General features: G+C 37.9%; 1 protein-coding gene across 1 annotated transcript; it reads left to right on the forward strand.

Moving 5' to 3' along the window:
* The first annotated feature begins 3,844 nt into the window (after window positions 1-3,844).
* Window positions 3,845-5,368, forward strand: LOC144342489 (zinc finger protein 862-like). The gene is made up of 3 exons (XM_078005595.2): window positions 3,845-4,104; window positions 4,220-4,249; window positions 4,697-5,368. The coding sequence occupies exons 1-3, from the start codon at window positions 3,845-3,847 to the stop codon at window positions 5,238-5,240; spliced, it is 834 nt and encodes a 277-aa protein (XP_077861721.2). The 3' UTR covers window positions 5,241-5,368.
* Window positions 5,369-21,723: the final 16,355 nt, after the last annotated feature.

Below are 21,723 nucleotides of genomic sequence, written 5' to 3' on the forward strand. Positions count from 1 at the left end.
GCGTCCAAATGGGACCTAATAAAATTAGCTCTGGCAATTTTGTGATTTTAAATTTTATTTGAAAATCAACATCTGTCAGTTAAATTTTATTGAAAAGTTTTATAAGTGGCTTTAAGTGATTTGAACAATTCAAATTATGTTTGATTTGAATCCATGGCCTTCAGTACAGACTTCACTGCTTCACTGCTCCACTATTTCAGAATTGGTTGCAAATTAAAGCAACTGATTTTATCATTTTCCATGTTGCGGATGCTATTTTAAACAGATTTCTCACCTGTTTGTTCAATGATTCATAGTCTGACTTATTTGATAACCTTTTGACTACATTGTCAGCACAATACAGTAATAGAGAGGCAGCTTCATTTATAATACCATCCTTCGTACTTCCAAGCAATCTAGATTCTGTTTTTAAAAACTCACTCATACTCTTCATTGAACTACCAGCGTATTTCTATTTGTAAGCAAAGAATCAAAAACTACATGTTGAAATACTAACGTTATGAGTATATACACAAAACTGCATAGTGTTAACATTGTGAAGGAGAAGAATAGTGTTTTTCCACAATATATTTTCCTTATGTAACCAGCATAAGTCACAAATTTTGAAATCCAAGGCTTCCCAAGCTTTGTCAAGTTCTAATTCAGTGTCAAACCTAAATGACCTATGCGCATGAAATTTTAGATTAAGCTGCATAATAAAATGTATGTTAACAGGACCTGTTAACATCTCAAGCAAGTTGTACACAGTGAAAACACAACTTTTTTTAGCATTAAAAGTATTTGTTACCACTCAGTCATTTAAAATGGCATGTGCATGTTCACCTAAGGTTTTTAATGTTATCCTGTATCTGAAAGTTACCACATTTAAACTTAAACTTAGGCCATACTTTTTTTATTCCTTGTTTCTCGAGTTTTTATGAAGCAATTTTTTTGAGGAGGGCGAAAAATAAATAAAATTAATTCTTTTTTACCATTAGATTTGTGTGATTCTTAAAGAATTAAAAGTGAGATCATTGATGGGAGAGAAAAGATGAAATAAAATTTTATTCCATGTATAACCTTGTTTCTCATCTGCGGGAGTCTTCGGTACTTTGATCATGATACTCCCACGAAAATGCAACCTGGATTTGCTATGCGGTGGGTGGAAAAAAATTAAGATAAAAATAATATTTTTTTAGCAATTTTTTGCAATTACAAGTCGGCGGGCGAGAGAAATTATGCTGAAATAAAATTTTATTTTTATTTCATTTTCGGCTCTTGTTCATTCGGCGGGATCACGAAACAAGGGATAATAAAAGTCTGGTCTTACCAGTGTATCAAATGACAACTCTGTTTGAACATCAATGACCTGCAACAAGGCTCTAGCTTTACGGTGTATGGACTCAACATCAATGACTTCATATTCCTGCAAACTTTTAATTATATGTACACGAGCCTACATAGATGGAAATAGTTTATGATTACAAAACACATTGTGATTAATTGAAAATTTTTCAGAAAAATATATTCTAGGTTGCTGTGTTAAGAACACCAAAGTTGATTCTGTGAATTGAGAAAAACATCTAGTCTAGAAAGTAAATACAAACTAGAAGATGCATAGAATTTAATCAGAAACTCTCTTTGAATGACTTTTCTTGTTGTGAAGGCTCCAAGAAAGTTATACATGTATATGTTGTGAATGTCAATTGTTTAGAGAAATGTGCAACAATACTATTGTACATGAACACAGTAAACCATAGACCTCTACAATCTATGAGTAAACAAAGTAAATGCTGAATGATGGAACTGTAGCTAATATATGGGTCTTGATCACAAATTGAGAAAGACGGTAACAGTTATGAAAAGCTAAAATCTAATGTATACAATGTAGTAAAATTTGTGGCAAAACTGAAGCACTTTTCCCATGCTTCATATATGAACACTTTTCCCAGTCCATTCAAAATTTAGTTTAGAAGTGTTTTGCTGCAAAATTGACACTGAATAAAATTTCAAACCTGGATATGTTTCAGTTGTTCATTGATGGCATCTTTATTCAGGATTGAAGTGACAACACCTATTAGCTGTGTGGCACTTTCCAAGTCTCCACTTTGTAGGAGCATGTCCAATTCACTATCTTCTTCATTTACTAGACTTAAAGCATCTAGACTTTCTTCTTCATTAGATGGTCTGACCTGTAAATTATAATGGTTTTTAAATTAAATGGCTGGTAAAATATTTCATGGACAGCTAGTGAGGCAATGAAATGAAGTTGTCCATTTTAGGAATTTTAGAATTGTTCTTCTATAGCAAGGATGCATCACAAAAATTCAAAATATTACTCTGTGACACAAGTTGACAAAATTATAGTGTTTTTTAAAGGGGACTTAATTAAATCAAGGAGTACCACAGAATCAAAATTATTTTTTTTACCAGTATCAAAACTGATATTGTTATATCAGTCAAAAGTGACATTCATATTACCCATGTTCAGAAATATGACAACTTTATGAAGTTTTTGCTAACTGGAAGCAACATGTACCCCAAAAGTATACCACAGCACATCAGTCAAATCAGCATGAGACAGTAATGTATATGTCTAAACAATATAAAAAACTCTTTTGAATATGCTTTTAGCACTGCTCACTGAAAACATGAAATGTGAAAATTTCCAATATAAAACATAAGGTAATTTTAATTATTGAGATTTTTAGTAAATTTTGCAAACAAACTTCATTTTACTAATAATAGCCGGAGATGTTTATTCTCAATCAGGCCTCAAAAATTCTCGCTGCCCAACGCCCGTGGCAACTAGATTTTATGTCAGGGCAAGTGAAATCAACAATGTCCTCGTCCGACGGGCAAGCCATTTTGAAGCTGCTGTTTATTTCCCTAAGCTCGGCCCTAGATAGATTGATACAAATTATCAACATGTTTCTATTTTACGTCAAAGTCACGCGTGTGATAGCTGTCATTTATTTTTTCTTTCGTCCAATGAAGTGGTTTATCTTGCAACTTTTTATGTAATAAAATTTACGTGAAATCCAATCAAATTACGACTTTTAACTTTTAAATTTTAGTTTCAAAATTGGTTCATTTGAACTGTCTATAGCCCTGGATCTCCGAATCATAGCCATGAGTATCGTCAGGTATTTTACCAAACCATCGGCACCCGAGTCACCATCGTCGGCAAACAACAAAAGACGCTTAGATCAGACTGTAGATAAGGTCGACAAGAGTTCAAAAAACCAACGCTATGATGATTCAAAGTGCCAACAAAAGTTTTTGCCTAAATGGATCGATCAGTGGCCATGGCTACAACACAGGCAAGATAAAATGTTTTGTCAAGTTTGTTTGAAATATCCTAGTATTGCAAAACCGTCGGGTAAGCGAAATGCTTTTTTTGATGGTTGCGATATTTTTTCGCGTAGAATCAATGAAAGCAGCCGCCCACACTTGCAATACTTTGCGTATTTTCGTAGAGACGACGTCACACAGGTTATCGGAAGTCCCAACGAGTTGTTGGGCTTGCTATGCGTAAATTGAATGACGACCAGCTACGACGATACAGCAACCTTTTTAGCACAGTGTTTATGCTTGCCAAGTATGGGAAACCGATGTCAGACATGCCGATGCAATGTGCCCTGTTGAGGAAAGTCGGCGCAGAGATCGGCGATAACTACCAGAACGACAAATCTGCTAGTGCTTTCCTAACACATATCGCCGCTGTCATCAAGAAAAACAACATCCACGAAATTCAAGATGCAGCTTTTTGTCAGTATTAGCTGACGGCAGTGCCGATGTCAGCATAATCGAACAAGAAAATATCTTTGTTCGTTACGTTTCCAAGGGCGTACCAGTAACGACGATGGTAAGCATCGAAGCGCTGGCTCATTCCCATGCACTTGGTGTGTACGAAGCGATCAAAGACGGCCTGAGCTCTGTCAATCTCAACATGGAAAATATGACTTCGCGTGACAAGCCTGGACCTAAATTAGTCTGTGCTAATTTTGATGGCGCATCCGTCATGCAAGGACGGAAGTCGGGAGTTGTTGCCCATATATTGGAGGAGGCACGTTATACCAGTATTGCTCACACGTTAGAGCTCGCTGTGCTTGACAGTGTCAAGTATCTTCCCGAAATAAACAAGTTTGAAAACACCGTGAAAGGCCTCTTTAACTTTTATCACTACAGCCCAAAACAAAGACGGGATTTAAAGTTAGTTGCACAAATTCTGGACGAGGAATTGGCACATCTTGGATATATCAAACAGGTCAGTGTTTAATAAATTTTAATTACTTCACAATTCACAATTTTATTATTTTCGTCTAAACAAATATTTACTGGATTATTCAATACGCGTGTTGAAATCCCTTATGTATATAATTGCCTTTAAGTATAATATTAATAATATATAAATGTACAATATACTTTTTTTTTGCATTTACCATGGTAATACTAGTAAGCAACAATAACACTTATTTTATTTTAAATTTAATTTAATTTAACTAGAATGATTTTTGGGTTTGCATGTTTATTTTCCTCAATTTTTCTATATACTGTGAAGATTTGTTCGTTTGATAAACTTATATATTTCAAAGATCTTGAATGTTTTCTTGTTTATATTCATGTACTATTAATTTGTTGATTTACTCCTAGGTTAGATGGTTATCCAGCTGACTAATATTGTTTTAATTTACATATACATTTTTGTTTACAGATTTGACAACTTCTTTGAGCCACCTATCTCCTACTTTGAAGCATTTGACATAACTCGTTGGCCAGCAGAAAGGGATAAACTTGTACTTCATGGTGTAGATGATGTCACTGCTCTATTTAATCACTTCAGTCCTCTGTTTACTGAGGAGGAAGTGGCATTGGGCATTGAGCAGTACACCAATTTAAAATCAAGGATGAAAGATCTACCTGTCACTGGGATGTATAAGATGTACCAGCATCTGCTCACTATCAGGCCTCATAATCTGCATGTTATCTTAAAGCTGATTGATATCATGTTTACAATTAGCTGCAGTACTGCTACTTGTGAGAGATGTTTCTCTCACATGAAGCAAATCAAAACTGCAAACCGCTCCTGTCTAAAGCAATCATCCTTACAAGCTTTGCTTCGTACAAAGTTACATGGGCCTACCATAGTAGAATTCAATCCACTACCAGCAATTCAACATTGGCTTGAAAGTGGTGGGACGAAACATATACATGGACACGCTCTTCAGCATGATGAATCAGAGAACAATATCATATGAGTAAACAAATAGCAACATTTGTGAATGTGATGATGTAACTGTTATGAAATAAATAATGTATTCCATTAATCCTAATCGTGTGTGTTTTCTTCACATAATGTTACAATATACACTTATGCAAAATGGGGCAAGCATAATTTTCATCAGGGCAAGTGATATTAAAAATCTACTTGTCCTGTGGCAAGTAAATTTTTTTAAAAATTTCCGAGGCCTGTCAATGGAGCAAAAAACAGTAAAAATTACTCACAGTAACATTCAGTGATTTAATGACACTGGCACCAAATATATCCAAGACTTTCACAGTGATCTGTAGAACATAGTCATGGCTTTCAAGACCCATCGGTAGATGCACATTAGAAACAAAGTCTGCATGTCCATGATGTAATAGGGTTCCTTGTAAGGAAAAAAATAAAGTTGAAATAAACTAAAAAATGCTGACACAATACCAAAGCAAACATTTTGACAACAAAGTAATTAATGTACAATGAATTAAGGTACTGGCTGAGTAGTTCTTCAATAACCCTATGGCTGTGAATGGTCTTTGTGGATGGCACAATGGTAGTGAGTTGACCTTGGATGGCACTATGGGAGTGAATGAACCTTGGATGGCACTATGGGAGTGAATGGTCCTTGGATGGCACTACATGTATGGGAGTGAATGGACCTAGGATGGCACTATGGGAGTGAATGGTCCTTGGATGGCACTTGGGCAGTGAATGGTCCTTGGATGGCACTATGGGAGTGAATGGTTCTTGGCTGGCACTATGACAGTGAGTGGACCTTGGATGGCACTATGGCAGTGAGTGGACCTTGGATGGCACTATGGCAGTGAGTGGACCTTGGATGGCACTATGGCAGTGAGTGGACCTGGATGGCACTATGGGAGTGAATGGTCTTTGGATGGCACTATGGTAGTGAATGGTCCTTGGATGGCACTATGGGAGTGAATGGATCTTGGATCACACTATGGTAGTGAATGAACCTTGGATGGCACTATGGGAGTGAATGGTCCTTGGATGACACTATGGTAGTGAATGGACCTTGGATGGCACTATGGGAGTGAATGGTCCTTGGATGGCACTATGGGAGTGAATGGACTTTGGATGGCACTATGGGAGTGAATGGTCCTTGGATGGCACTATGGGAGTGAATGGTCTGTGGATGGCACTATGGGAGAATGGACCTTGGATGGCACTATGGGAGTGAATGGTTCTTGGATGGCACTATGGTAGTGACTGGTCCTTGGATGGCACTATGGGAGTGAATGGACCTTGGATGGCACTATGGGAGTGAATGGTCCTTGGAAGGCACTATGGTAGTGAATGGACCTTGGATGGCACTATGGGAGTGAATGGTCCTTGGATGGCACTATGGGAGTGAATGGACCTTGGATGGCACTATGGGAGTGAATGGTCCTTGGATGGCACTATGGTAGTGAATGGTCCTTGGATGGCAGTATGGGAGTGAATGGTTTTTGGAAGGCACTATGGGAGTGAATGGTCCTTGGATGGCACTATGGTAGTGAATGGTCTTTGGAAGGCACTATGGCAGTGAATGGATCTTGGATGGCACTATGGTAGTGAATGGTCCTTGGATGGCACTATGGGAGTGAATGGATCTTGGATGGCACTATGGGAGTGAATGGTCCTTGGATGGCACTATGGGAGTGAATGGTCTTTGGATGGCACTATGGGAGTGAATGGTCCTTGTATGGCACTATGAGAGTGAATGGTCCTTGAATGGCACTATGGTAGTGAATGGACCTTGGATGGCACTATGGGAGTGAATGTTCCTTAGATGGCACTATGGGAGTGAATGGACCTTGGATGGCACTATGGGAGTGAATGGTCCTTGGATGGCACTATGGGAGTGAATGGTCCTTGGATGGCACTATGGGAGTGAATGGTCCTTGGATTGCACTATGGGAGTGAATGGTCTTTGGAAGGCACTATGGTAGTGAATGGATCTTGGATGGCACTATGGTAGTGAATGGTCCTTGGATGGCACTATGGGAGTGAATGGATCTTGGATGGCACTATGGGAGTGAATGGTCCTTGGATGGCACTATGGGAGTGAATGGACCTTTGATGGCACTATGGGAGTGAATGGTCCTTGGATGGCACTATGGTAGTGAATGGTTTTTGGATGGCACTATGGGAGTGAATGGACCTTGGATGGCACTATGGGAGTAAATGGTCCTTGGAAGGCACTATGGCAGTGAATGGACCTTGGATGGCACTATGGCAGTGAATGGACCTTGGATGGCACTCAGCAATTATTGGATGGCATTATGGTAGTGAGTGGTCCATGGATGGCACTATGGGAGTGAATGGTCCTTGGAAGGCACTATGGGAGTGAATGGACCTTTGATGGCACTCAGCAATTATTGGATGGCATTATAGTAGTGAGTGGTCCATGGATGGCACTATGGGAGTGAATGGTCCTTGGATGGCACTATGGGAGTGAATGGTCCTTGGATGGCACTATGGGAGTGAATGGTCCTTGGATGGCACTATGGTAGTGAATGGTTCTTGGATGGCACTATGGGAGTGAATGGACCTTGGATGGCACTATGGGAGTAAATGGACCTTTGATGGCACTCAGCAATTATTGGATGGCATTATGGTAGTGAGTGGTCCATGGATGGCACTATGGGAGTGAATGGACCTTGGATGGCACTATGGGAGTGAATGGACCTTTGATGGCACTCAGCAATTATTGGATGGTATTATGGTAGTGAGTGGTCCATGGATGGCACTATGGGAGTGAATGGTCCTTGGATGGCACTATGGGAGTGAATGGTCCTTGGATGGCACTATGGGAGTGAATGGTCCTTGGATGGCACTATGGTAGTGAATGGACCTTGGATGGCACTCAGCAATTATTGGATGGCATTATGGGAGTGAATGGACCTTGGATGGCACTATGGGAGTAAATGGTCCTTGGAAGGCACTATGGTAGTGAATGGTCCTTGGATGGCACTATGGGAGTGAATGGACCTTGGATGGCACTATGGGAGTGAATGGACCTTTGATGGCACTCAGCAATTATTGGATGGCATTATGGTAGTGAGTGGTCCATGGATGGCACTATGGTAGTGAGTGATCCTTGGATGGCATTATGGTAGTGAGTGGTCCTTGGATGACACTATGGTAGTGCAAGGTTCTTGGATGGCACTATGGCAGTGTGTGGTTCTTGGATGGCACTATGGTAGTGTGTGGTTCTTGGATGACACTATGGTAGTGCAAGGTTCTTGGATGGCACTATGGTAGTGCAAGGTTCTTGGATGGCACTATGGTAGTGAGTGGTCCTTGGATGGCACTATGGCAGTGAGTGGTCCTTGGATGGCACTATGGTAGTGAGTGGTTCTTGGATGGCACTATGGGAGTGAATGGTCCTTTGATGGCACTATGGTAGTGCAAGGTTCTTGGATGGCACTATGGTAGTGCAAGGTTCTTGGATGGCACTGTGGTAGTGATTGGTCCTTAGATGGCATTATGGCAGTGAGTGGTCCTTGGATGGCACTATGGTAGTGAGTGGTTCTTGGATGGCACTATGGTAGTGAGTGGTCCTTAGATGGCATTATGGTAGTGAATGGTCCTTTGATGGCACTATGGTAGTGCAAGGTTCTTGAATGGCACTATGGTAGTGCAAGGTTCTTGGATGGCACTATGGTAGTGAGTGGTCCTTAGATGGCATTATGGCAGTGAGTGGTCCTTGTATGGCACTATGGTAGTGAGTGGTTTTTGGATGGCACTATGGTAGTGAGTGGTTTTTGGATGGCACTATGGTAGTGAGTGGTTTTTGGATGGCACTATGGTAGTGAGTGGTCCTTGGATGGCACTATGGCAGTGAGTGGTCCTTGGATGGCACTATGGTAGTGAGTGGTCCTTGGATGGCACTATGGTAGTGAGTGGTTTTTGGATGGCACTATGGTAGTGAGTGGTTCTTGGATGGCACTATGGGAGTGAATGGTCCTTTGATGGCACTATGGTAGTGAGTGGTTTTTGGATGGCACTATGGTAGTGAGTGGTTCTTGGATGGCACTATGGCAGTGAGTGGTCCTTGGATAGCACTATGGTAGTGAGTGGTTTTTGGATGGCACTATGGTAGTGAGTGGTTTTTGGATGGCACTATGGTAGTGAGTGGTTTTTGGATGGCACTATGGTAGTGAGTGGTCATTGGATGGATGGCAGTAATGCAATTCTGGTTTCATAGGTTGCACAGACAACCCTGTATATTACATACATTGAATATTTAACTGCATGGACATTGCATAATATTTAATGTCATATTTACCTGGAATAATTGAATGCATTATATCTGTGTTAACTCGATATTCATAGGTGAGTGGTACATCAAGGTCTTCAAATCCATTACATGTTATATTGAACTTTGTTAAAAGTACAGTGCCAATAACAGGATTGATATAGCAAGAGCCATTTGTAGGTGGTAGATTGGTTGTTACGCGGTAATTATAGTAGAGATAAACACCATCAATCGTCACCACTGACATGCAATAAAAATAATATAGATTGATCATGTAGGTGTCAGTGTTACCAACACGTATGAATCCAGATGTCGTGGAGCCTGTTCTACACGTTTTTCCAGAATTGAGAATTTTAGATTTTAGATTTTTTCGGAAGTTTAGTTGTGATCAGTATTTCAGACATGACGAAGATGGCCACTATTTGGACACAATTTTGATCACAAATCTACAGGGTGCAACAAATGAATCCTATGTATGTACTGCAATGTACAAGAGAAAGGATTATGGATGCATTACAAACTAAAAAGGTATGACTTTCAGTAGGCCTTATTGATTCAGCTGATGATACACATTTGCACTTTAATAAACAAAAAAAAAATAGAGTGACATGCATTCTTTTGTTTCAATAGTGGCTTTCCCCAACTAAAAAATTGCCAAACAAAATTATTAGCATAATTAATTTGATTAATTAATTAATTTCAAAGAAAAAGGCTTGAACACAAATTCTAAAAAAATACTGATCAGAGTTAAATGTTACCTTGGGCTTGTAATGTATATTCTTCAGATACAGATGATGTGAATGTTCCTTTTTCAATTATTAAATATCTCCCATATCTACCTTGCGTCTGCGTGTTCCAGTCAATGTCTTGTAGCGTATTTGTAGGAGTATGCTTTAAAGACCATTTATAACGTGTTCCTTGTGCACATTCTACACATTTAATGTTTAAAACAAGTTTCTCATCAATGTCCAACAGGTCCAAACAATTTTTAATGCACCTATAAAAACAACAGTTTTTACATATTTGATATATCATGTTACAAAGATAGAAGAAAATGAAATAAAAATATGGGATCATCATACTCAGTTTGGAGAATTTCTACAATAGAATACACTGAAATGAACATGTTTTAGAGCCTTTTACCATTGTTTTCTATGGCATGAATATATTTCAATTTTGCTTGCTGACATATGGTGAAAAAAATTTACACTTATTTTTAGTGGATTTTAAACAAGAGAATGTGTTTTCATTGTGGTTTATGGAAGCCGCTGCAAAAATGATATTGGCAAAAGACAGATTGACAGTAAATCAAAAAAGTTGACATACTTGTTAATTACCGGTAATTCAAAAACGATTAATAGTAGACAGATTTTGACACAAAATATTGTCACTGTTTATTGTTGAAATGTATGCACACATGTAAGAAACACATGAATAGCATTCTTGCAGACATTCAAATTTTCCGTAAACATTACATAATAATGATAATACATAATGTTAATACATAATAATAATACATAATGTTAATGTATCACAAGTCATTGTCAATGACACGTCCCCGTTCCGTTCATATTTGAGTGACATATACATTCAAAGCAGATCATGACCAAAATGCACCTGCATATGTACAACACATTGTGCTAAATCTGAACAAAATCCATCCATGCATGACTGAGATCCGGTTCTGGAATTGTGAAAATACGTGATTTTGATGCATTTTCGGCCTTAAAATGGCCATCATTTCGCTATTGTTAAGCAGATCATGAAACAAAGGCACATATCTATTTGTGACATGATGTACCATGTGTGTGTGAAGTTTGAACTTGATCAATCCAGACATGTCTTGGATACGGATCCAGAACTGAATTCTTTAACAAAATGGCCGCCAGTCGGCCATTTCGAACTTGATCCGAAAAAAAAAAAGACGTGCATCAAGGTCCTATTATGTTTAATGTATGTACCAAATTTGAACAAAATCCATCCATGCATAACTGAGATACGGGTCCGGAATGGTGAAAATGTGCGATTTCAATGCATTTTCGGCCTTAAAACGGCCGCCATTTGGCTATCGTTAATGAGATCATGATACAAATGCACATACATATTTGTGACATGATGTACCTTGTGTGTGTGAAGTTTGAACTCGATCAATCCAAGCATGTCTCGGATACGGATCCAGAACTGAATTCTTTAAAACAAAATGGCCGCCAGTCGGCTATTTCGAACTTGATCCGAAAAAAAAATGACGTGCATCAAGGTCCTATTATGTTTAATGTATGTACCAAGTTTGAATGAAATCCGTCCATGCATAACTGAGATCCGGGTCCGGAATGGTAAAAATGTGCGATTTCAATGCAGTTTCGGCCTTAAAGCGGCCGCCATTTGGCTATCGTTAATGAGATCATGAAACAAATACACATACATATTTGTGACATGATGTACCTTGTGTGTGTGAAGTTTGAACTTGATCAATCCAGACATGTCTCGGATACGGATCCAGAACTGAATTCTTTAAAACAAAATGGCCGCCAGTCGGCTATTTCGAACTTGATCCGAAAAAAAAAATGACGTGCATCAAGGTCCTATTATGTTTAATGTATGTACCAAATTTGAATGAAATCCGTCCATGCATAACTGAGATCCGGGTCCGGAATGGTGAAAATGTGCGATTTCAATGCATTTTCGGCCTTAAAGCGGCCGCCATTTGGCTATCGTTAATGAGATCATGAAACAAATGCACATACATATTTGTGACATGATGTACCTTGTGTGTGTGAAGTTTGAACTCGATCAATCCAAGCATGTCTCAGATACGAATCCAGAACTGAATTCTTTAAAACAAAATGGCCGCCAGTCGGCCATTTCGAACCCGATCCAAAAAAAAAAATGACGTGCATCAAGGTCCTATTATGTTTAATGTATGTACCAAATTTGAACAAAATCCGTCCATGCATAACTGAGATCCGGGTCCGGAATGGTGAAAATGTGCGATTTTGATGCATTTTCGGCCTTAAAATGGCCGCTATTCGGCTATCGTTAATCGGATCATGAAAAAAATGCATGTGCATATGTCCCATATAATGTGTGATGTATGAGTGAAGTTTGAACTCAATCGGTCCATGCATGTTCGAGATACAGGTGATCACGGACGCACGGACGCACGGAAGCACGGATGCACGGACGGACGGACGCACACAGGGCAAAACATAAGTCCCCGTTTTCGGACTGCGTCCGAACGGGGACTAAAAATATATTATCCCTGTTCTACATTAACAATGATTTACTTCAATCTGTACTTTATACTGGTACTACCTGAGTTGTATATTTGGCGGGTCTTCTGCTAATACTGTGATTTGTTGTTCAATGTATTCATCATCCCTATCAGCTTTTGAGACTACCAAGCCAAATACATATGTCTGATTAATTTGTAGTGACTGTGCTTCTAGAGTCCATGTCTGGTTGTTATCAACATTATTAAGATACAACTTGCTGTTATTAAAACATCCACCTACAAAATGAACCAATGGATTTAGTTATATCCTTAGTCTTATAATAACCAGTCTGATAACTGTTACCTATACAAATTTGGAAAACGTCTTTACTGGTACGTCGTGCACAATAACTATTTCAGCTAATCAGGAATAAACAGGATTCATCATAGCATAACACACGAAGTAGCTTGCAACTACTTTCAGAAGCTGGTAGCCAAACAATTATAATGTTGGGTAGTCAATCAGTGGTTTGGTACTTGAAGCCATGCACACAATTGTGAATAATGGAAATACAAATTTAAATTGAATTATTGTCCTGCGATCTCGAGGATTATGTGAACCTGGTGTCTATCATTTTTCTCATTTCTTCTTTGTCCATGAAATTTTAGCATTTTGTGGGAACCTCTGTTAAGGTACAATGTAGTTGTTCGGCTCAACATGCAATCTTAATCAAATAAAGCTTAGAAAGAACTCCCATGTGCTGAGAGTATTGGAGACACATTAAATATAATTCGAAATTACTTAGCTGAAAACTAATTATGCAAATCAGAAAATTAATATGACCAGATTTGAGTGTAAAACTAATGAGGTCTGCGCAATGTAACAGAAAATCTATGTCTCCAAGTTTATTTGAAATGTGATTAGAACCAACAAATTATGAATTATTATGCTTATTAGGGAATTAATATGAACAGATTTTTACCCCAAACTAATTAGGTTTGTACATTGTCCTAGAGCATCTTTGTACTAAGTTTCATTGAAATGGAATAATTAGTACTTTAGATATCAGTGTGAAAGCTTAAAATTGGTTAATTATGCAAATTAGGTAATTAATATGTACAGATTTTAACCCACAATTATTCAGGTCTGTCTATTGTCCTACAGCATCCATGTACATTCATTGATATGTGATGTATAGTACCTGAGATATCAGTGTGAAAGTTGGTTAATTATGCAAAGTAGGTGTTTAATATGCACAAATATTTACCGGAAACTAATTGGGTCTGCATAATTCTAGATTCATTGAAATGTGATGATTAGTACTTTAGATATCAGTAGAAAAGCTGAAAATTAATTATGCAAATTAGGTGATTAATATGCACAAATATTTATCCTTGAGTATGTAAGTACCAAGTTTCATTGAAATGTAATGCTCACTACTTATATCAAATGCTGAAAATTAATTAATTATGCAAATTAGGTAATTAATATGTACTGATATTACCATAAAAACTATCAGGTCTGTGCAGTGTCATATGACATCTATGTACCAAGTTTCATTGAAATGTCATGATCAGTACTTATATCAAATGCTGAAAATTAATTAATTATGCAAATTAGGTAATTAATATGTACTGATATTACCATAAAAACTATCAGGTCTGTGCAGTGTCATATGACATCTATGTACCAAGATTCATTGAAATGTGATAATTAGTACTTGAGATATCAGTGGAAAAAACGAAAATTGACTAATCATTATGCAAATTAGGTAATTAGTATCCACGGATTATTACCAAAAACTAATCAAAACCTAGCATTAGTACAGAGCATGTATGTACAAAGTTTCATCAAAATCCAATGAGTGGTTGTTTAGATATCAGTGGAACAATCATGGAACAGCTAAAAATCAGCTAATTATCATGCAAATTAGGTAATTAATATGCACGGATTTTTACCAAAAACTAATCAAATCTGCGCATATGTTCAGAGCATCTATGTACCAAGTTTCATCAAAATCCAATGAGTGGTTGTTTAGATATCAGTGGAACAATCATGGAACAGCTAAAAATCAGCTAATTAACATGCAAATTAGGTAATTAATATGCACGGATTTTTACCAAAACCTAATCAAATCTGCGCATTGGCCCAGAGCATCTATGCACCAAGTTTCATCAAAAAACGATGTATGGTTCTTGAGATAGCAGTGGAACAGTCGGACACACATACACACATACACACGGACACACTAACTGCAAAGACTCCCATTATGTGCTTCGCACATGGGAGTCAAAAACTTCATGATGGTTATATTTACCTGAAACTAGAACCTGTTCTGGGTCCATATCCAGGGAAAATGTCTGATTGGGCAATCTACAAAACCATTTGTATGTGAGACCATCATGTGTTTCTGGGTAGTCTGGGTCAATGGACCTTGATGCGTCAAATTCTAAAACAACATTCCATCCTAAAAATTTGAAATTAAATAAATTAAATGCTTGAAAAATAATGAAAATGACTCTGGCTGCAAATAATTACCATCAGACAATGTTAGGAATTATAGTCAATCAACATTGTACACATTACATGTACAGCTAAATAGACTGACAACGGGTATTCTCGACTGAGTATGTGAGTCATATAATATGAGATTATTACAAGAACATCACAAAGTATGAATGAGGAGATTGAGGATTTGAAATAAGGACATTCAAATGTATTCGTAACACTTTCCAACAGGTCTGGGCGGTGTTTTACGGACAGGTAACTTCTACTGTTTTTGGTTTCAGTTGTATAATATTCACTATACATATATCGAAAGTATAATATAATAGACTTTCAGCAGTAAATGAAGAGACAAGAAACTGAGGGGTTGCCATCTTGTGGCGCAAGTCTATTGGCAATGAAGTTAACTGTGTATTGAGTATAGACATACTTATATTGTGTGCATATTTGCTCATTTGTTCTAGGTGATTTTAATGGGGCGAACTTGAACATTTTTGTGCAGAAAATGCATATGTTTCGGATATATACGGTATACGTTTTCTTGGTCGGTCGACTAAAAATTTGACATAATACAGCAAGGCTTATGGTTGTACTGGGTGGTTAGATGGCCGCCTTAGTACACCCTCACAATAAGTTGTCTGCTCATTTATCTCGAGGTACAAAATTTTAAGATTATGTTTACACAGACGCACAGACAGTCAGAACAAACTCGATCATTACCTTCACACACACAGGAGCCAATAAACTGGTTGAAAGATATTTCAAATATCACTGGACAATTGTATACTGCTCTTATAGTTGGATATATCACACTCACCAGTATATCTATGCTCTCCTCCAACGATTTCAGGCACTAAGAGAGAGTTCAATATTGATATTTGTATCTGATCTGAATTATTAAACATCACGTCTTTAATATTGACTATACCAACAGTTAACTCAAAGATATAACATCCAGAGTGAAGTGTGTAGGCAGGAATGGTCACATCCGTAGAAGAAGTATCCAGAATATCATCAAAATCATTATTTTCAGTCATTTCTTCACAGTTGTATATTTTCCATTGCAAAGTAACCATCTTCTTGTGTTCACACACAGTGGATATGTCACTAGTAATTGTGAATGTCTGTTGTCTAGTGTGCGATTGACCATCAACAGACAGCAAGACCAAAGGTTCTAGACAATCATATGACACTACAACTACAGTAGTGTTAATTGAGACAGTTGAACCAGTTGCGGTAATTTCAGCAGTATATTGACCACTCTCTGAATAGGCATGAGTGACAAGTGCTTTCTCATAAATTGTTTGATCAAACGATTCAAGTTCCTCAGGTGCCAGATATTCATTGATATTGAAACTGTCCATCGGCAGGGAAATTTCTTCGTCAGGAGTCCCATCACCAAAGTCGAGAACGTATTCAGTACCCAAATCTTTGGCAAAGACGAAAACAAGAAAGGCTATATCATAGCCAACACCATCAGGTCCGTTGTTTACCATGATCAATGGTTTTATTCCTGACGATATCTCAATTGTAACCTCCTCAGTCAATGTAGTAAGCACATCACTAGCACTTAACCAGAGTGTGTGGCTACCAACAGTTGCTAGAAATTGTATAGGCGGTTGTGACGTGGTGTTCAATGGATTGTCATCAAGCGTGACGACCCACTGATCCATTGAACCAACACTGACAACATCAATTGTAACTGGATAATTAGCGTAAAAGGGTTCTTCGGTTATTCTTCCATTACTTAGATCTATATATAACATAAGGTATAAATGCATTGAATAATAATAATAATTATGCAAATCAAAATATCAAATATGTGACATATCTGTGACAATATATATTCCTGGACTAGACAATTAAGCTAGCTTATATATAGTAAGCTGACCAAATGTCAGAGAGAACTGAAATATAATTGTGAAAAGTTCAAGAGTCGAAAATACATACAAATCTTTCATTCAATTTTGTTTTTCATGGTTTTCAGATTTCGATTTATATACTGTGATTTCTTTTCAGAATACATACTTACATGTTCATCAGTACTAGTGGATGCAAAATTTTAGCTGTGCCGGTATAGTACATGTATCACCTCAGCACATCATTTGTGCAATTCAAACTGCTCAGAGTTGTCTTACAGTGGAGTCAAAAATCAACATGGCGGCTACGTAACATATATCAACTAAACTTTAATTGCAACGACACAGTTTAAAGACTTGTTCATTTTGCATGTGTGAAATACATGTGTACGATGCCAGGACTACCGCATTTTGTGAAAAATACAAAATATTGCAAAATATCATGCAAATATGACATGACATACTAGGATTTCACATCTTCAGAAGCAGTGAAGAACTTGGAAATCATTAATTGTGTGCATTCATCAATGAATCCTAATACCTTTACTGTTCATGTTATACAGAAGTGAGATAATGGTTACATCAATAAAAAATATAATCACCTTGATATATTGTAACAGAAATATTTTGTAGCGGAACAATGGCGACAATATCCATGGTTTCTCTGTGAACTATAGTCTGTTCTGGCAGCTGCAAGTTTATTCTATCAAGCACTTCAATTGTGAAGGTTAAGTTCAATTGTCCAATAGGCGGATCTTCACGTCTTACAATATATTTCCATGGCGGTGAGGTAAGATCGTCATACATGTCTACTTGGTCAACTATCGAAAAGAAATAAATACACTTATTTAAAATTAGAAATATGTTTACAGTTTTGCCAAGCAGCGTCCGAATTTTACTCACTGGTCAACACAGGCATGCAATCTGCTGCGATGACACTGCCCATAAATTGTTTTAATAACAGAAACATTTATATATACAACAGTAGTGAACAATGCTCTTATTTTATCAATCAAGTGTAAACGATCACTTCTAACAACCTGTCATGCGCATGTGTAAGCATGTGACGTACAGCCGATTAGAAGAGCATGTCAGTCAACTGGTACCGGTAGTTTTGTTTCCTCAGGTTACTGATTCGCCACGCAAGTTAACAGCCCTACCTGAGTGAGATTCTCATTTACTGAATGAGTCAAGCAATATTTAAAGACAACAAAATATTGCTTGACTCATTCCGCGTTTCACAACTTGTCTCTAATTTAGTTATATACCACATTCAAGATGGCGGCCCCCATATAGTAAATATCGCATTTATTTTATTATCACGCGTGCGTCAGCTGACTGTACTTTCACTCACAACAGCAGGCACTCCTGGACACAACCATTTCCACAAGAGGTGTTGGGTTGTATGCATGTGCGTTTGAGCTTGGTTATTTCAGGCATGTCAGGTATACCGTTAAAACTCGATTAATTCGCGGTACCGGTAGTAAAAATAATTTTTTCAAGTGCGCGAATAAATAGCGTAAAAACGAAAATTATTGGTTTTTTGTGCGTGAAATTAAAAGAGTACTTTTAGATCGATTCAAAAAGGAGCTGTTTTCATAAATTTATTAGTGATTTGTTTTGTTTTCCAATGAACATGATTTCAGGATGTTGTTTTAGTGCCTCTGAGACTCATGGCTAGCGACATTCATGGCTTATAGTTGGGCAGAGAACATGCACTGCGTCAAGGACCACGCACCATGTTACACTTGAAATGAAACAGTGAAATGGCAAAGGTCACTCTGTACACAAACAAACAATGAACACGTGGCTACAAAGTATTTTTCTAGGCAGTACCGACAGACACAAATTATTAAAGGGGAGCAGAGGTGTGGCTTTTGACACTCTGTACATGAAATCTGAGATCTATGAATGAATTCTGTCGATAAAAACAATTTGTATGTGCTGCGAAATGCCCTAAATATCGGGTATAAAACGGGCTGTGAAGCAGACGACAACGTCCGCTTTTCCTGGCGTCATTTCGCCTCTAGAGGGCCAGTCAAATGATGTCATCAGTGAACACTGATAATTGAACCCATTCATGCTAGTACGTCAATCCCATAGAACTGCTACTATGAAAGACCTTGTTAACTGACTACTTAAAAGTTGAAACATGGCGAGGTGTTGTGTTATGAATGCCATAACGATTGATGTTATGTTTCTCGAAATCTCAAATAAAAAATCACGTTGCTGGTTGCGAGAAATCGGCGGAAGAACTAACCTGAAAGTGAAGACAGTGCAGCGTTCTGGCTATAGTAAACAGTGAGTGAATAAATATTGTATGAGTTAAAACTAAATGAGAAATATGCTAATATCACTTGAACCACAGTATTCATTTTGCCCAACTTCCCACTTTTTAAACGATGGCTTAATTTCCGACCGGAAAACGACCACATTTTTACCTTTTTTTTTTCTCTCGCTCGCTTATTGAAAACACCGACCGCTCGCCCAAACACTGGTCACCGGCACAGGAGTAGTCAAAATGTTTGGGGATATACAGAGAAAATTGTGAACGGCTCTTCAAATCTATACTACTCTGTATCGTTCGCGAACAACTTCATCTGTGTCAAATATTAGAGCCGGTACAATATTGTAAACAAATGCCATGATATCTCAGTCATATCGCTATTGTATACACTACCTTTTTTTATTCTGGTTTGCACAAACGTTGAATAGCCATCAAACATTCAAATATATTTAGTTTTTAACTATATAAAATTATATGCACGCAATTTGACCCTTTGACCTAGATTTGATTGGGATGGAATATTTTATTTTAAACAATATTCTGACGTTACTTACTGCCCCAAAAATGTTTCAACACAATTGCGATATGACTGTACGATTTACAAGTGCATCGGGTAATATATTAATAACCATTCTCGCCAATCGCTAGCTTAGGAGAGAGTAGGAAATCAAACAGCCGCAGGTCGCCTGCTTTTTATGCATAGATTTCATGACGCAGTCTGACAGCGGTCGGGTACGAAAAGCTCGCACAACAATTCACACTTATTGTCAAGACAATGAATGAACAGAAAGGACTGGGAAATTAAAAACATTACATTTCCACAAAGTTAAATAAATCTGGCTGCATCAAAAGCTTGGAAACTAGTTATAATATTTTGCAAAAGACTGAGTGATCAACATCATTTTGGGATGCAATTGACAAACTTTAAGTACTTCATTGCGTAACTTACTGCGCGGCGATGCTGACACATCAAGTGTGTGTTGACAGAAGTTTGACCCCCAAGTCACGCACTGAACAGGCGCGTTATCTTAGCAATCTTTTTCTTTCACGCTCCGCGCGTCGATCTTGTAAAAATGTTATTAGTTCTGACGGTGCTGTACGCAAACCTGTATATTTTGAGGTCGTTTACTTAGTGCGTTGCTTTTCTAATCACGCAAATTTGTTTACAATGTTGTACTGGCTCTAAAAATTTCAACATTGTAATATATCGATTTCATAATAATTACGCAAAGTCAGTTATCTAATATTGGACACAGGTGAAGTTTCATCCGCGAACGATACAATGTGGTATAGATTTGAAGAGTAGTTCGGAATTTAATAATAGTACCCGTTGTATCGCCAAACTGTATCACCCAAAACCACTAGTTCGATCACTCCTGTGCCAGTGACCAGTGTTTGGGCGATCGGTCGGTGTTTTCAATGGGGCGGTGAGAGAAAAATTATGATAAAAATGCGGTCGTTTTCCGGTCAGAAAATACAGTGCGGTCGGAAATTAAGCGATAAGCGGTCAATTAAAAGTGGGAAGTTGGGTGAAATGATTACTGTAGTTCAAGTAATATTAGCGTATTTCTAATTTAGTTTTTAACTCAAACAATATTTTTTTACTCACTGTTTACTATAGCTAGAGCGCTGTACGTGTCTTCATTTTCAGGTTAGTTCTTCTGCCGATTTCTCGCAACCAACAATGTGATTTTTTATTTGGAATTTCGAGAAACTTAACATGAATCGTTATGGCATTCATACGCACAACATTTCGCCATGTTTCAACTTTTAAGTAGTCAGTTAACAAGTTCTTTCATAGTAGCATTTCTATGGGATTGACGTACTAGCATGAAAGGGTTCAATTATCAATTATCAATGTTCACTGATGACGTCATTTGACTGGCCCTCTAGAGGCTAAATGACGCCAGGAAAAGCGGACGTATGTCGTCTGCTTCACAGCCCGTTTTATACCCGATATTTAGGGCATTTCGCAGCACATACAAGTTGTTTTTATCGACAGAATTCATTCATAGATCTCAAATTTCATATACAGAGTGTCAAAAGCCACACCTCTGCTCCCCTTTAATTGCTCGACAGGTCATTGGCAGTGAAGCCGTCAAACCAATCACCATCTTCATCTTCATCGTCGTCTAAAAGCAGATCGGCAATGATTTCTGCTATTTCAGTGGTGCTTCGGATAAGGTGGTCTTCTGCCCCGTTGATTGCATTTTTGTAGCCATGTGTTCATTGTTTACATGATTGTTTTTTTTTTTGTCAAGCACTTTCATCTATAATGAAAATGTGACACGAGGTCAATCGCCCGACCAATCAAAAACGTAAATTTACGCACCATAGGACGGTTCACTTAA

This window comes from Saccoglossus kowalevskii, chromosome 16 (genome assembly GCF_978046115.1).
Source record: "Saccoglossus kowalevskii chromosome 16, keSacKowa6.1, whole genome shotgun sequence".
Lineage (NCBI taxonomy): Eukaryota > Metazoa > Hemichordata > Enteropneusta > Harrimaniidae > Saccoglossus > Saccoglossus kowalevskii.

Coding starts and splice junctions, on each gene's coding strand:
- LOC144342489 (XM_078005595.2), top strand. CDS start 3,845: ATGGTAAGCATCGAAGCGCTGGCTCATTCCCATGCACTTGGTGTGTAC. Junction 4,105..4,219: donor GCTGTGCTTGACAGTGTCAA/GTATCTTCCCGA, acceptor ATTCTGGACGAG/GAATTGGCACATCTTGGATA. Junction 4,250..4,696: donor ATCTTGGATATATCAAACAG/GTCAGTGTTTAA, acceptor TTTTGTTTACAG/ATTTGACAACTTCTTTGAGC.